The sequence below is a fragment of the Anser brachyrhynchus genome (genome assembly GCF_964034855.1).
Source record: "Anser brachyrhynchus genome assembly, chromosome: 4".
Taxonomy (NCBI): domain Eukaryota; kingdom Metazoa; phylum Chordata; class Aves; order Anseriformes; family Anatidae; genus Anser; species Anser brachyrhynchus.
Window position 1 is genome coordinate 24,427,447 of NC_137698.1, and position 17,100 is coordinate 24,444,546.

A 17,100-nucleotide genomic window follows, 5' to 3' on the forward strand; every position below is an offset into this window, starting at 1 on the left:
TATATGTTACTTCACGCAACTTTTTGCTTCTTTGAAGTAAGAATACATAATGAATGCCGTAATGTAATTATAGTCTGTGACCTTCTAGAATTACTACCTCATATAGGTGGAAAAAAAAAAAAAAGTAAATAACAATCTCTTCCTTGTTCTAATAAAAATCGAGTATAAGCCTCTGTAGTGGATGTAAAAAGAAAGTTATGTGCTTCTCATTACTTAATTGTGTAATGATTAAGGCCATATACATGGTATAATTTAAAAGGGAATGAAAAGAAATATTAGCACAGCTGTGGAATTTATTTTGTGTCAGACCAACTAAATTCAGGAGAACAGAATGTCTTCAGTAGAATTATTGTCTGTTCATAATTTTGTAACAGAAATTCAGCGTCCTAAATGGAGATTAAAAGTACAATGCCTTGGAGGAACAAATCTCTCACATGGAAGTTATATCTCAGTTGGCTCTCTCTTTCTTCTCTGCTATTCAGTTGAGCGGTTTGCATTTATTGCACAAGAAACTTAGCATGGATAATTGTAGAATTTCTTCATCCATAGGTAGGCATGTTCTCTTTGCAATAAGAACTTCTCTTCAGACATGTCCAAAAATCATGAGATCTGTCATCCCTTTCTTTTTTTGATGTTGTTCAGTAAACTCTTAGCTAAAAAAGAATGAACAAGAAATAACTCTAAAATGAAGGCTTGAAGTCAATCAGTTGAGAAACATTCCTATTTGATCAAATATGCCATTATTACCTTTGCTCCATTTTGAAAATCAAATTACCAACTTAGAGACTGATTCCATGGATTTAATTATGTGCCTTAATTATATTCCTGCCCACCTTTCCTCCATATATTTCTTTGACTTCCCCTTATAATGTGGGGGCTTCCCAAGGACAGGATGCAGATTCTCCATGTGAGACTTCTCTTCTGTAACTTTAGGTATCTCAAAGTTAGGTATATAGTGTAAGTTATGCCACCCCTCACCCTCTTACTACTAACTGAGAACGAATAAATTTTAGCACGTCCTAAAATAAATGCCAAAGAAAGGGATAATGAGTTCCCCTCTGGAAAGGGCCTATTGCTCTTCATTGACCAGGCATTTGGCTTTAGGCTAGAACCTTAACTCTGAAATGACAGCAGAGAGGTAGGATCCTCTTCCCTGTGTTTTACTTTTCCCAGGTGTGGTTAGTTTTGTTGAAAATGTGCCCACACATGACTACTGTTGAGAACAATTGTAATTCTGCTTTTGGATTTCACATTCTTTGGCCCTGTGTGAGTTAGTGAATGCTGGCGTGATGTAAGAGGAATGTGGAATAAGGCAATGGTGCCCTGGAGGCATACTGGCATTTGCATGAATTTGGGGACCTCTGTGTATTGTACAGTTCAACTGATGAACTGAAGAAAAGCTCAAGCAAACAAAAACTTTTTTTTTTTAATATTTGCAGAAATGTTAGAAAATATCTTTTTTTTTTTTAATTTATCTTTTTAGTGAAATAAAGTGTTAAATATGCATCAAAATGTCAGCTTGACGTATTTTTTGTTAAAATCAAATGGTTTAGCTTTGCATCTTGGGGTTGGGGGGGGGGGGTAGAAGAAAGGAGTTTGCTTATAAGGTCAAGTGTTCAAGCCAACCTGAATGAATGAGTACTGTTATAATTACTCCCAGTGCTGTGCAAACATGAAGCTGACTGAAATGAGCCTTCTTAATTATCAGCTTTGATATTGTATATTTAGGGTAACCTTTTGAAAACTCACAGAGTTTTGTCCCATCTCTTTTTCAACTTGACTGCAAATAGATTGAATTCAAGAAGTTGTTTTATTCCTGCTGGCACTGAGAATTATTACTTAATGAGGCATCTGCTACAGTTAAACTAAACATGTCACACAATAAATATGAAAAAAAAAAAAACACCTCAGCTGCTATAGTGTGACGTCTAGTTCTGACTGGGGGGAGGGGAAGAGAACATGCTTTTCCTCTGTATTTTTAAAACTTAAATTTTCAAGACCTCCTGTGTACGTGTACAGACTTGCTGTTAATATCAATATATGAATACATCTCTTTCCCAACTGAGTGGGAAAGAATCTTATCCTTTTCAGATAGTCAACATGCTTGGATAAGGAAAATCACTTTTAAAAATTAGATATGATTTGAAAGAAGCCTATTACAATTTAAAATGATATAATTACAATTAAGAGCTGCTCCTAATCCCCACTGACTGCTTTTGAACATTTTGGTGCAAAACCTGTAGACTATAGATGTTAGGCAATCAGGTGAACAATACTCATCTCAGAATTGTGTGGAAACAAATGTGCTTTTGGACTACTTTAACTTCTATATAACTTTGCCAACTAGAATATTAAGACTCCAAAGATCCACCAGAAAACGTCTACTTTATTTATAAAAGCAGAGTGATTTACTAGGAGTAACCTGAGAGCAAAAAGTGTGTGGTATGGCCCTCTGTGTGCGCTCCCTCTGTGTGCGCTCCCTCATTAGCCTAAAAAGATTTTTAAAACTATGGTGTAGCTCATATCATCTCTTGAGTAGCTGCTTTTGTAGCTGGCAGCAGCAGCATGTAGTTAGGGACCAGGCTCACTGACAGTCTGACCTTCTCCATAACCCTGCAGCTGAGGCAGCTCAGAAGCCATGACCACATTCCCTGACCACTTATTGCTTCAGTGGTGAAGAAAAATGAGATGGATGTATGAGCAGGGCTTTTCTCTATCCTGTTTAGGTGAGGTAGCTATGAGTGGCCCTGTAAGTTATACAAATGGACAGGAACACAATTATGACTAACCTTCTGGTGTTATTAGGGAGGAAAAATAAAATCTGGCTCTAAAACCAGTGATGACTAAGCAGGCTCTTCTGATCATTCAGAGTGGTTTTTTTTATTTTTTAAAGTGAATTCTGTACATCTCTGAAAATTATTTTAATATAATAATTTATATTTTGGAACCTATCCTCTTATATAGAATATCTGCACATTTATTTTTTTTAATACATATATCTACCCGTTCTTTTTACCTCCTCCTTCCGCATCGCCTGGTTGCCCTGGGAAGATGCCATCACTGCAGGGAGTCTTACTAAGAGGCTGGAGTTGTTTTGAGTTTTGAATACACTCAGGCTTATATTCATTATCAATAGAGAAGATTAGGTTGAGTTCCACAGCTGGAACCTGCTACTGAAAATGGTCTGTTGCTCTACCCTTTGCACTCAAGAGTTTTATGCTGGGACAGATTAGTTGAAGTGGCCCTGTGGAGTATAGCTGTAGGTTTGTGATGGGATAGGAATTTTTAAAATAGATTAGGCCCAGCATGCTACCCGCTTTTTAGATCAGTAGTAGCTGCTTAAATTCAGGTTACAAAGAGATAAGCAAGCAGAAGGACGATGGATGTCCTGTACTGAAGACTGCTTTGCTCAGTAGTGAGCTGGTTCCATGTTATATGCATCAGCTGCTTCGTCTAGCCTCAAGTATTGAAAGTCAACAAGAGGCTAAAGGAATCAAAGAATCGTTATGGTTGGAAAAGATCGCAAAGATATTAACAGGCTGTGCAGAAACAGTTGAGAACTGGTCTAACAATGTCTCACATTAAATAAGTTAATTAATGATGAGGGGTGAAATTAGCACAGCTTTTGCCATATTGCAGGGAATTAGGATCTGTATTGCTCAGTGTTAATGTTGTGTGATTAGGAAGACAAAATTTCCTGACTAGATGGTGAAGGAGGGAATTGTTTGTGGCCTCTGATGCAATCTGCATATCAATGCACCTTTGTTCTTTAATTCTTTGTCATCACGTTTGTTTTATTTTATTTTTTTAGTAGATTTTGGAAAATTAAAAGGTTGGGGACTTAATTTTGAGTTCTCACACATGGTGTATCCTCATCCTCTGGTCTTGAGCCCAGAATATATCCTTAGGTCTGATAGCAACAATAACACTCTTGATTCAGTACAAAACACAGCTTTTTGAAAGAAACATGTTATGTTTTTTATTAAGCAATTGTTTAGCAGAGAACAAAACCTTCATAGTGACCAAGTTAAGCATGGGGCCAATTCAAACTATTAGTAATGGTAACTTCCTCATCAAAAATGGTGTGTGTGTATATATATATTTCTTTTTAAGATGGAATGATAAAATCTATTTTTCATTGTGATGGCAATAGCACTTGTTATTAATTTCATTTTGGATTATAAAGAATATGTTACAGATTGGATTTCCTGTGCACTTGCTTCCAACCCTATCTGTTGGACTGACTTCTGCTGCAATACTGATGTGTAAAAATAAGTGTTTTTGTTATGACTAAGTGTACGTGGTCTGAACATGAGACTGAAAGACAAGAACAAATTTACTTTGTGGTTTGGACCTGAATCAATGAGGAATTGATTCAGTTTCCCTCAAAATATAAGAAATGCCCTATTGGCTCAGAAAAATTGTCTGTCTAGACGGTCTATCTAGTTTTCTGTCTCCAACAGTTGCAATTGGAAATGTTATTTAGGGAGAGCACACAAGACTGTCTGCTTTCTGCAGTCCACTTCCCTCATATTCTTCCAGCATCTTCATCCACTGAATTAGGGATGCATGGTGGTAGTCTTCCACTCCTACATTATTTATTTATTTATTTATTTACTTATTCTTAGTACCTATTTATTGTCCTGATTTCCATTATTTTTTCTGATCTTTTTAACCTTTGTGATTGTGTGTGCCTACACAGCTTCTCACAGTATCAAATTTCAGAACTTTCTACCTGGTGTTTCAAACAAAAAACACACATCTCCGCCACCCCTCCACCCCCCTCCCCTCCAAAAAAAAAGTAAAGAAAAAAAAAAAACACAGCAAACCAAAACAGAACCCCCACAAACCTCCCTTTCATCATTTTTAAACTAATCTCTAACTACTTTCAACTAATTTCCTCGTGAAAAATGAAGAAGCAAGAGTCTTGGATCTGCATGTCTCCTGTTCTGTGTTTCACACTTCTGAATCAGTAAGATGGGCTGAAGTAAAATCCGAAGTCTGAACCAGTACCTGAAAAGGAAATTTTAGAACTTCAGCCAAACCTTGCAATATATCGCTAACAATGCTATTACTGACCCTAAGGAATGAAGGGCGACATAGGTGGAATATACTATTAGTTTGTTATATTTACAGAAAAGATCTAGCTAGCAGGAACGGCACAGACAGGTAGGCTTAAAATTGGAAATCATTTTCATAAAGTCAAGAAATGGCTGGAAGAAATGGGAGATAATGGACACCATTCTGTTGGGAAATGTGAATGCTCCACTTGCTTTGAAAGAGTCAGATCTACAACTGCAGGAAAGGGAACATCTAGCTGGGTAGAAATTCCTCAAAAAAAAAAAGGGAAAAAAAGAAAAATCCAGAAGCTCCATCTGACAACAACCTGAATATGAATCTGCCAAATATGCAAGTACCATATAGGAACGTATAGGCAGAAGAATGTTTTATTACTGTATTATTATCATCACTTTGTTTTGCTCAGTACAGGAGAGTTTTGAAGTACCCTTTTCCAGTGTTGGGCATCATCTTTCAAATGATGTCTGGATCAATTAAAGAGTATTCCAAGGACAATTATAAGGATGAGTAGAACTTCAAAAAATGAAAATCTGTGCAGAAATTTTGGAAAAACTGATATTATTTTGCCTAAAACAAGATGGCTTAGTAGAGAGAGAGGAAATGTTCAAATACATAAAAGGCTTTTATAAAAAGGGTAAGAGAAGAATTAACTTTGGTAAGGAACCTATTAAATAATAAGGAAAAAATGTAGATCATAACAAATAAGAACACATTGCACTGTTCTGAGCTTGGAAATGAATTCATCTCGATACTGCTTGATAATTTTTTTTGGTGAAAGACTGAATACTTCAGCAATTTGTAGTTGAAGGGTTCATCATATTCTTAACTCCCAGAACTGCCAAAATATTGAACAGAAGGCTTTAAGCGATGAATAAAAAAGTGGAGAATGCAGCAGAAGATATTCTAGTGGAGAAACAGTTAATGGAAACTGCATCTCTTTACAGAAATAATTAGTTGTGGCATTGTTTTAACAACTATAGAAAAAGGGGGGAATTGTCTTATTAGGTTGTCAGTTGGAAGGCTACTGCTGGAATGTTTGTAACATTGCAAGAGTTTGTGTGTGTAGTGGTCATATGGTGTTGAGTCCTAATATGTTTTGTTGAATCTAATTTTATTTATATAGTGACGTGGCTTAAGTTATACACAATTTAGTTTATGCACAGCTTTCAGCTAAGAGGTAACATAAGCTTACAATCTGTCATTTTATTGTTTATAGCCAGAGATTACAACTACAAACAACATCACTACATGGAGAGATTAATTTACAGGAAGTTGATGTTCTCTGCATGCCTGCTCATGTGTAAGACCTTAAACACAAGAGCAAAGAGACACTGTGGTAAAGAGAGAGATTCTAATGTAAGATGGCTGAATAAAATGCATGTGAGGGCCTTTTCCATTCTAATTGAGAGCAACTTCCAAGATATGTAACTTGGCTCGGGGAATTCAAACACTTTCCTTTCCTTGAGATGCTGCCTTGTGCTGCACCTTTTTGCATCATAACATCCCCTTAATATGGCCAGGTTTGATAGGGTTTTATGCTATTGCAGATGGCCAGTCAATAGCATAAAGAAATTCTAATGTTAAATGCCAATAGTCTTGATTTTAAGAGTTTAGAAAGAGGATCCCTGAGAACAAAGAAATCCTAATAATCCTGTAATCCATGAATATCAACGAGTGTCAAAGGGCTGAAGATAAAATATTCCTGTCTTGTCAGTTAATTTTCAAGAGGGATGAACACTTATACCAAAAGAAAGAGACATTTCCAGATGATGACAATGATTAAATAAATAAAAAATACCAGAAATAATAAAATAAAAATCCAGAAAATGAAAAGCACTAGGCCAAGCAAAGCATCACAGAAAATGACTTTGCAGATGTGCCATCTCTCATTAAATTAAAGCTATTCATCCTGTCAATATTTCTGGTTAAAGTTACATTTCAGAGTCCCTAGTTGGGGGTTTTGTGTAGAACAGTACCCCATGGGTTAAGTTGTACAGTAAGGATGCCTGATTAAAGTCAAGGAAAGATTTCGGTTACTTCTCGTGATCTTTAAGCCCCCACTCTTTAAATCCTTTTCTAGGATCGTATAAGGAAATACTAATTGAGGGCCTGTACAAATTATTTCTTTAAATCTGCTTGTGAGGAATGAGGAAGGCCATTATGCACACAAACAATGAAATTTCAGTACTCCAAAATGTTTTCAGTAAATCATATGTTTTATATAAACAAGAGGATTTGTGGCAGAGAAGTGGACTACAGCCTGAAATCCACTGCATTGTCTCTTTCAGTAGCTAAATGTTTCCTTGCATAGAACTAGTTACACACAGTAGATAAGTAATAGGATAAGAAATGTGTAATAAGACTTGGGGCTGAAAGATTCAATTGTCAGAAAATTCATTACTGATCAGCTGTTCTGATAGTTTGATGCTGAACCCTAAGTGCCTTCTCCCCTCCCTCCCCCCTCATACGTTAGGCTTATTTACAGTATTTTACATAGGACTTTGCTAGTTAAGGTACTAATTAACATCCAATTTTTTCTTCCATACTTTTGAGCACTGGAGGAACAACGGGAGAGTCATATCTGTAGGGGAATTAAGGACTAAGTTTACAACTGCACCTTCATTCTTTCGAATTACTCCATAATAGCACTACAAGTTGCTGAGCTTGGGAAAAATATCTCTGTCTTTGAGATTTACATTAAATACAGATTCCACCAAAACTCACCAGTAAATATGTGTGTGTTGAAACAAAAGCAAACCTGCTGTTTTAACTCCCGGGTATGTTTCTGTCTATCTAAGAACAGAGCGCAAGAGAGATTGATTCAAACCAAATGCAAGGCTTTAAGTATAAGGAGAATGGAAATGACATTCTGTGAAAGGAAAACATTCAACAGCTTGTTTTTCAGTCCTGAAGGATCTAAAATAAGCAAACTCTATAGTAAGCAAACAGACTAAATTACAACAGCATGCTACTGATTTTTGTTGCTGCTATTGACACTTTTCTGTTCCCCATTCTTGGCTCACATTTCCTACGGTGGTTCATCTCTGACTTTGCTATCTCCATTCATTAGCAGTATGAAAGCAAGTATCGAAATATATCTGCCAAATATATTGGAGAGGAGTGTTAACAGGTACGTCTAGATACTGTAGAAGAATGTGTTTCATAGATATATGTTACACCAACTTCAGCATCAGAATGAGGCCTGGATATATTTTAAAGCAATTTTAAAACAAGACCAAGAGAATTCATTTGAAGGAATTTTATACCTGACATGAAAAATTTCCTTTCTTTGTCAATAGTAGCTATTACCACTGTTAAAGCATAACATGGCAAGAGCTAGAACTATATTTCTACACTACTGGAGATATCTCTTTAGTCATTTGTGTTTATAAGGTCAGTTCACTGCCAAGACTATTAAGAGCTGCATAAAATTAATTAAATTGTCCTGTAGGCCTTGCAAGGATATTTTCATATAACTGAAAATGATTAAATAAACTCTGCATTGTAATTTGAAAATAAGAGGAAGGATATCTATCACTAGCTGATTGGGGAAAGGGGAGAAGACTTTAAATCAGCAAACCTTTAAATTATCCCATCTTTTAGGGGGCTGAAAGAAATACGTCCTGAATTGACAGAAATCTGTAAAATGACTCCAAGCCAATGTAGTATGCATTTACTTGTAAACCAAAGATAGTTGAAATTTATGATACTTTTATTTTAGAACCCTTAAGCTTAGACTGTGACTTGAGGTGTTATGTGACTGTGATTACAAGCTTTCCATCATGGCAGCTTAAACTCGCTACACAGAGCAGTTGGTGGAAATGCTCTCTTGTGTAAAAGTATTTCATGCCATGAAGGATGTTCTGTGAATCAAGGGAAAAGGGGACAGAGTAAGAGTGCTGGTGAAGTGGGAAAATAGATGAGGAAGCCAGCTGATGTAGTGGTAGCATAGCATAAGCATTATGTTCCATTTCTTGTGATTTAGCAATGAAGAGATGCTCCTTGCATGACACTCCATTGAAATATCTGTGCATGATTTTGTCATTTTCTGCAGCAATAGGATGTTTCTGAGAGACTTTGGAGTGTTTAAAACTCAACCAAGTAATGCTGTGTTTCTGTTTAGATGGGTTTTGCACGCTGGAGTATGCTTACTGGCTTTAATCCTGTGCTTTGATCTGTAGCACTGTAAGGGTCTATTGAAGAACAACAGGCTTTGTAAATTACTTATACTATTTGGTATCTTCATAGGGCTTTACTCAACTTCTACCACTGTCATCTATTCATTGCTTCACTGTGTCCTGGAGATATTAAATTGTTAGTGCTTCAATAACTTTGTAGTAACTATGAAAACTGTTTTAAAACATCTCTCTATCCAAACTCGAGATTTCCTTCTGACTGCAAGTGAAGTGATTGCTTCCTAGCATCAAAACAATTCCTTTGTGCAGCAGCAAGCTGCAAAATGTCATTTTGAGAAGGGTAAGGAATGACATAAAGACCAGAAGGTGCCTACAGGCCTGCTAGAGCCCCCCATGCGTAAGCCCTGGGATGGCACTACCTGCAGAGTCACATACTGGGGCTCCCAAGGAGAGGAGCAGTGTAACATGAGCAGGGTGCCAGCAGCCAGCCAAGGCAGTCCGGGATCTGCCCACACAGCACATTCCCATACAGTCTTGTATCCAGAAGATGTTTACGAGGGATGCGGAACCGTTTGAAAAGCTTTTTAAACATTTATGTGTTTCAATAACGCTCTTACACCAAGCAATGGTAGAACAGGGAATATAACTTCTTCCGTTTGCATAGCAGAGGTTTGGGCAGGCTGTTCTCTATTATTTCATTATCACTGTGCAATTTGCTTTGGTTTAACGTTTGACTTTTTATTTTCTTGTAAGCTTTGATCAGTGTCACTGTAGCACAGCATCCGTGTTGTTTTACTTAGGGCTCTGAACGGGGTGGCACTTCTGTTCCGAGGTGGCTCTGAGCTGTCATTGATAGGGAGGCTACAAATAAGTAAGAAATACTCTGTGGGGTATTCGGTTTTTCACTTGACAAATGTTTTCTCTCCAGCCAAAAAAGCTGCATGTCTGCTACGCTCTCTCAAAGGGAGCTGCCAACGCCGCTCAACAAGTAGCTGGTTAGGATTAAAGGCAAATCTTGCAAAACTTCACACGGGCTCAGAGTGCATTGTAACCAACTTCATCCAGCGGTTTCGGGGCTGAACGCAGCTAGTGGGGAACTTTGATTCCGCCTCGGGGCTGGGACCTAGAGCGGGCATTTTTTTTCTTTTTGGCGGGGGCTCAAGGCTTGGGGCTAGACAAGCCGGGCTCGGCCACCCGCATCTCCTGGGGCTCTCCCTCCTCTCCTCCGCTCTCCGGCGGAGCGGGGCCGCCTCTCCCGCTCTGCGCTCCGCTCCGGGGCCGCCGGCGGCAGGCGGCGCACCAGTAGCAGCGGCAAGAGGAGGAGGAGGAGGAGGAGGAGGAAGGCCGGCCCCCTCTCTCCGCCCGGAGGTGCAGGCAGAGGGCGCTTTCGCCATGCGCGGCCCCAGGCGCCACGCACCCCCCTGCCGCGCCGCCGCTGACAGGCGTCGGACGAGCGCTGCGCGGAGCCGCGCGGAGCCCGGCGGGCGGGGCCGGGCTGGGCCCCGCGGGAGGGCGCGCAGGGGCCGCGCCGCCAAGGGGGAGCTGCCGGCTGTGGGCGGCTGCTCCATGCTGCTCTCCTTCCTTCCCTCCCTCCCTCCTTCCTTCCCTCCTCCTCCTCTCTGCGCTTTCCACCTCCCCTGCTCCTGAGTGAGCGCGGCCTCGGATGTCCGGTTTCCTGGTGGGTTTTTTACCTGGCAAACTCCGGATAACTTCGGTGAGAATTCGCAAAGCGGCCGGGAAAGTTGGGAACTCCCCTGCAGGCGTCTAGGAGCTGCTGCTGCTGCTGCTACCGCATCTTCTCCATCCCGCGGATTTTACTGTCTTGGATATTGCCGGGGGGGGGGGGGGGGGGGACAGGACAGCGAAAGCCGGGGTGGGGAGAGAGAGGACGAGAAGGAGCCCCGCAGCTCTGCCCGCATTCCTTCGCCCGCCCCGCGGCCCCCCGCCCTGCCATCTTAGCACAATGCACTTGCTGGAGGTGCTCTCCCTCGGCTGCTGCCTCGCTGCCGGCGCCCTGCTCCTGGGACCCCGGCAGCCGGCCGCCGCCGCCGCCTACGAGTCCGGCCAGGGTTACTACGAGGAGGAGCCCGACACCGGGGAGCCGAAGGTAAGGCCGTGCCCCGCGGAGGATGCCAAGCTTGCCCGTCGGGGCGCCGGGCTCCGAGCCCCTTCGGGTGCGCCGCTCGCAAGTCCTACCGGCGAGGAAAAGAGTCCTGGGAGAAGGGGAGGAAGGGAAGGGTTGTTTTAGGAGGGAGGGAAAAGAGAAAAAAAGAAGGCTGCACAGCGAACAGCCGCGTTCCCAAAGAAACGCGAAGCACCTGATGGGCAGCCCAGAGGCCGCGCGTCCCGGGCATGGGGATGGGGCCGTGCCCGGCAGCCGCAGCTTTCCCTTGGCCGGCAAAGCTCGGGGCTTCTCCGCTGAGGGCAAAGCTGGGGGGTCCCGGCAGCGCCGGCGGCTCCCTGCGGTGGGCTGAGGTGTGAAGAGCCCGGTGCTGCTGGAGGAAGGGTTGCGAGAAGCAGCTGGGCGCAGGGATGGAGCAGCGAGGGAAACGTGGGGGACGGTGACAGCAGAAACAGAGACTTTCCACTTGTCGAAAAGTCTCTCTTGGAGCTATTGACACTTTGGATGACTTAGTACTGCGTGACAGCATGTACAGAAGGTGTGACGTGACACACCAATCTGAACCTTGCCCAGGTGTGCGGATTGGGACCTGCTTAAATCCTCCAGTTTCAATCACAGATACTTGCAGGGCTGCCTTAACTTCTATTTGCATAGGAAATTTTGTAACTTAGTGTTTGAGTACCTCTCAGCAGTCATTGTGGTTTTGCAGTTCTTGGTATGCTGATGCATAAAAATGATGCATAGAATGTGATTGTATAAGCATGTGACATTATTAGATAGACATCTGAAGTCTGAGCTTTATAACAGCTCTTCCCTTCATCTCATTGTTTTGAAGACTTGTGTCATGCTTTTGGAAAGCAATCAGGACCCAGTTCATTCGTTATTCACTTGGTGGGGGGAGTGTGTGGATTACAAGCTGAGCTGGTATTCTGACTTTTTTTTCTAGGTTTGCAGCAATAGTTTTGATCTGGTTGAAGAAATAAATGTAATGTAACAGTGCTGTTTGTTTTACTGAGCGGGAGTTTTTACAGTAGCTACATGGGAAGTCAAGTTTTGACGGTGTACATGTTAGCTGTACACTTATTTTGGATATCCAAACTGTTGCAGACCATATGTTGTTAACAGGCTTCGTGCATTTCAAGTAATATTCTATATGGAGAAGGTTGCTGAATATGCTGTAGTCTCCCTCCAGATATTTCAATTACAGATGAATGTTATCAATTTTAATGTTCTAAATGCTAGTATGCTGTCAGCTTTCATATTACTTAAATGTTTATTAGGTACTCTTCAAATCTAAGTATTAAAAAATAGGAACACAAAATAAAGCCAGCTGGTCACTTATCACTTAGGCTATTTATTTTAAAAAAATGTGAAACTTAAAAAAGTGTAAAAATACCTCAACTCTCTCCAGCCTGTGACTGACTGTAAGCCAGTGAACAGAGTGAAACTGATGCTTGAGGTGTAAACCCTCAGACTATCTTGTACTGGAAAGAAAAAATCAAAACCGGAGCATGGCGCATGCTTTGCACACTGAAGTGGCTGAGATCGAACAGCTGATTGTGAAGAAATGCCCCTGAGCGATGCCATGTGTTTTCATGCACGTGTTGTAGGCAGTCACTGTGTTTCTTAAAGAAACTTCAAAGTCTTTCGGAGCTGCCGCTGTAGAGCACTGTGCAGAAGTGCAAGCACTCCCTGGAAAGAAGGGAACCGTGAGCAAACCAAAGGAAGAAAGGTCAAGAGACGGGGAAGTGAGTGGGATAGCGTGTGTTAAGCAATTACATTAACAGAAAAGTGTTTTTGTGCCTGGCTACTGGTGAGTAGCAGAGAGTGAGAGAGACTGTGCATCCCAGCAGGCTTAGTCACGTTGGGAGACACTAGCTGGGAGTTTGTTGCTTCTGATGGAACTGTTGGAGTGAGTATTGTGCATAGTTGTTGCTGTGACAAGAGAATGTGGGATGACTGTCTCAAGTAATTAGAAAGGATTAAATAAGTAAACTCTATGTAATTGTTTCAAGGAAAATATGATTATATTGTCAGTAAAAAGACATTTGCTTGAACTTTCTGAACTTGAATGAAAAATGCATGATCACTTCTGTTTGTAGATACTACGCTTCCTCTGGTTTAACTTTCCACCCCATGCTGCTGCATTTTATACTGATGCCTAAGTGCAGGTTATACAGCCTTTTGGGTTGACTCTTTTATGACTTTTTTTATTCCTCTTTGCTTCCTATTTTAAGAAGGTCAGCCTTAGAAACGTTTTTTTAGAGTGTGGGTGAAGTTGAGGGTCCTCCAACACAAGAGGCAGAAAATAGCATTGTGTTTTTATGCAGGTGAGTGTTATATATTAGTTATATTATTTTTTTTCCTGGAGATGTGCAGCAACTTGGAAGCATTACAGATAAAAATAGTAGCGCTTCTTCATATATAGCTCTTGCAAGGGCATGCTCTGCTGCAACTGGGCACTGATAAGCTTGTGCAACACTGCCTCCTCTCCCCTCCCCCCTTTTTTTTTTCCTTCAGCCGTAGGGCAGTGCTCATTATTTGGCAAGATTACAGGGCCCAGATTAAGACTTCTCAGATGAACTGTCTGATCAGTGGATGGGGAGCGACCCCTGCCCGTAAATCATCTCCTTTGGATTTCCTGCACGGCCAGGGAGTTCCTCCAGCGTGCAGAACCTCATGCAGCTGGCTCTGCCACCTCGCCCCCTGGCACGCAGCCGTGCCCCCAGCGCTTTGTGCCTTTGGCACGTCTTTGAGTCAGCAATGTGCAGCAAATACGTGCTGTCTACCCAGGAGCTCAAAGTGTACTTAATAATAATACCTTATTGTTTGCTGAAAGCTTAAAAATGAGCTGGAGGGGCTATGTGGGCATTTTGGGTATGAACTAAAATTCTGAAGTTACTGAAATGAAGGCGTGACAGTGGCATGTACCTAGACTGAATTAATGGGAGTGTGGTAACAATAGCAGGAATAGGTTATTATGGTAACAATAATGGTAACAGTAGCACGGTAACAATAGTGGGAAAAATGCTAGTGACACAGCTAGGAAGGCTTTTTGAAGTCGCACCTTCGTCTTGCTACCTAGTCAAACTTTTAGGATTATGTGGCAATGCAAAAGTAGTATTGATCGATCGTTCCACATCAGTTTAGGAGGTTTGAAACTATAAATACCCAAGAATTCTTAGTTTTGCATTAAAATATGAATAACAACTGAAAATTTGAATTTATTTGACTGTTTTTAGGTGTGTCCCTGAAAGTGGCAATGGGGCCTCTCTGTGCAGACAGCTATACAGAACAGTCTTTGTGCTTTGATTTTGTGGATTTTTTTTTCTTTTTCTCACCCTCGTGAAAATAGGTGCCCTTACATGAGCTCCCTTTATCTTGGATGCTATCTCAGCTGAGACATACCTTTATCATCTTAATTATATTTTAAATCTGACCTAATCATAACATGCTGCTAGTTGATGGCTAATGGTATTTAAATACCATTCATGTGGGAGTGGGAGGAAAGCAGTCTGTCAGTTTCTGAGATTTCTTCCTTTCCCTACATCCTGATGGTGTAATCTCTAATCTACCGTGTCATAGCCAGCTCTAAGTTTATGAAGTATGCCTTACTCTGTGCCTTGATGCTTGCTACGCACACTGGTAAGAGATGAGGCTGGATTTTCCATGCTGCTGGAGCACTGCTACTTTTCATAAACCTCATGCCCAGTAGTCAATTAGTGCTAAAATGAGTAGGCAGAGAGAAGGTTTTTTTTTTAATGCTGTTACTATTTTGTCTCCAGCAACTTTCCTTTTTATAAAAGTGGCCACTCTCTTTTCGGATGAACATGCAAAGATGCTGTCTTTTTGGGAGGCATGACTTGGATCAAATGCAACTAGATGAACCTGAGGAATGTAATAGGACCTATTGTGAAGACTAAGTACAGCTTCTGCAAGTGGAATTGTTAAACCTTTGCCTAGCTTTTTCTGTGAGGAGAGTACAATACTAAGCTCCAAGAGCTCGTGGCACTTCCTAGTTCTTGGTGTAAGTACGTGCATTCCTGGGTATCTTGTGTAAGCACACTTATGTGTCTGTGAGGGATTTCACAGGATTGCTGCTGACAAATAACTGCATTTCTGAAGGCTCTAAAAAAAACCTGAGGATTAACTAACTGCAGTATTTGAAGGCTTACAGAAACATCCCTTCAAAATATTATTTTTAAGCTCATTTAGGTTCAATGTCTTTTAAGCTTCTGCATGTTCTTCAAGGGTGTGTGTTCACTTATTTTAGAAAAAATAAACCATGACTTGCTGTTCTTGCTGTTGCAGCTAGAGTGGTGGTAATAACCATCTCCCATTGATACTCTGCATCCAGAATAGGAAGTCTGCCTAGAACCTCATGTTCAGCTGCTGCTTTTTTGAATGTGGTCAGTGATTCATTAAAACAAAATGCTTGGAACAAAAGAAATCCATATGAAGTCAGACTGGTATCCTATCAAGTTTAATATCCTTGTTTAATGTAAAAAATGTGCTACAGCTGTTTGTAGAATGAATTATAAGAAATTCCAAGTAAGGTTGTTATTTGAAAGATGTAAGCTCCTTCAGAGTTGCATAAGAGTTAAATATCTTATAAAGTCTTGAATTTAGTTTAGTAACTGGGATAAGTATAATTGTTTCATTGACTATTATAAATATTCAATAGCTGTACTTTGGGAGGAGGGGATTTCCATCCTGATTTTTAACCTGAGTGATGTGTAAGTACCATGCATATATAAGGATCTGCATCAAAGACAGTAATGGCTGCATAAATTGCAACAGAGTTTTAATTTAAAACATTGATAGCTTAGAGGAATCATGAAGGGGCTGTCTGAATTCTTATTTTATATGAATTTGTCAGCTTTTTTTTCATAGTATTAAAAAATTGTTTTCTGTTTATGTCACCAGAAGTTTTTCTGATGACTCAATAATAATGCATTGCTCTATTTTCTCTCCCTTGTTGCATTTCAGAATTTAGTTATGAAGTAGCTAAATCATAAGTCATTTACTCTTCTGTTCTTATGTTGTCATCATTGTAAATCAATCTATCTCTTTCGTAATTTTTTTTGAATTTTCTTGATTTTCTTTAGCCATCTTTCTAAGACGGCTAAAACTCCTTGCAGATATTTAGAGACTTTATTTGCTGGTGGAGTGAATGAGTATTTTGGTAAGGTGCTCCAGTTAGCAAAGTAACCAAGAGGAATGCAGTTCATTCAGAAGGAAAATAAAAAGCACAAGAAAAAACACCTGACAACTGGAGAAAAAAAATCTAATAGTAGTAGTTAGTAGATTTTGGCTAGGCTGTAGTTCTCCCCAGGTATGGGTGACTTCTGTTTTTGTCATCTTCTTACAGGATGGGTTGTCTTCCTAGGAGTGGTTACTGAGTATTACAGAAGTAGTAGTTTATCTTTTGTATGGAATTCTTGGTTCCTTGATTGGGGTTAACTTCAATGAAAATTGGCTGTGGAAGTTAATGACACAAATTATCTGATATCGCCGTCACCCTGAACCGTGTTGAAAGTGTTTCAAATCCTGTTCCTCATAAAAGAAAGCAAGGCTTTTTGTCCTGGGTAAGGGGGAAAAAAATATTGGCAAAGAGTTTGGAGAACTCTTGGAAGACACCAGATGGCTGCAGGGGGCAGTGGTGTTTGTGTCTGGTGTCACAGATGTTGCATCCCCTATGTTACCCTTGCATGCTTGTGGCTGTGTTGTGACATAAGTAATTTCAACAATGAGATGTCATCT

General features: G+C 40.6%; 1 protein-coding gene and 1 long non-coding RNA gene across 2 annotated transcripts in view; one reads left to right on the top strand and one right to left on the bottom strand.

Annotated features, from left to right (window-relative positions):
- Window positions 1-586: 586 nt before the first annotated feature.
- Window positions 587-11,171, bottom strand: LOC308194478. The gene is made up of 3 exons (XR_013950565.1): window positions 10,907-11,171; window positions 7,804-10,076; window positions 587-653 (listed from the first exon to the last, which is right to left on the bottom strand). It is a non-coding gene; the product is annotated as an uncharacterized lncRNA (long non-coding RNA).
- VEGFC (vascular endothelial growth factor C) overlaps window positions 10,864-17,100 on the top strand; it is an 81,694-nt gene continuing 75,457 nt past the window's right edge. The window contains 3 exon segments of the mRNA XM_080590474.1: window positions 10,864-10,969; window positions 10,972-11,099; window positions 11,101-11,322. Of these exon segments, the coding sequence (XP_080446600.1) occupies window positions 10,879-10,969; window positions 10,972-11,099; window positions 11,101-11,322 (441 nt within the window). The 5' untranslated portion in view covers window positions 10,864-10,878.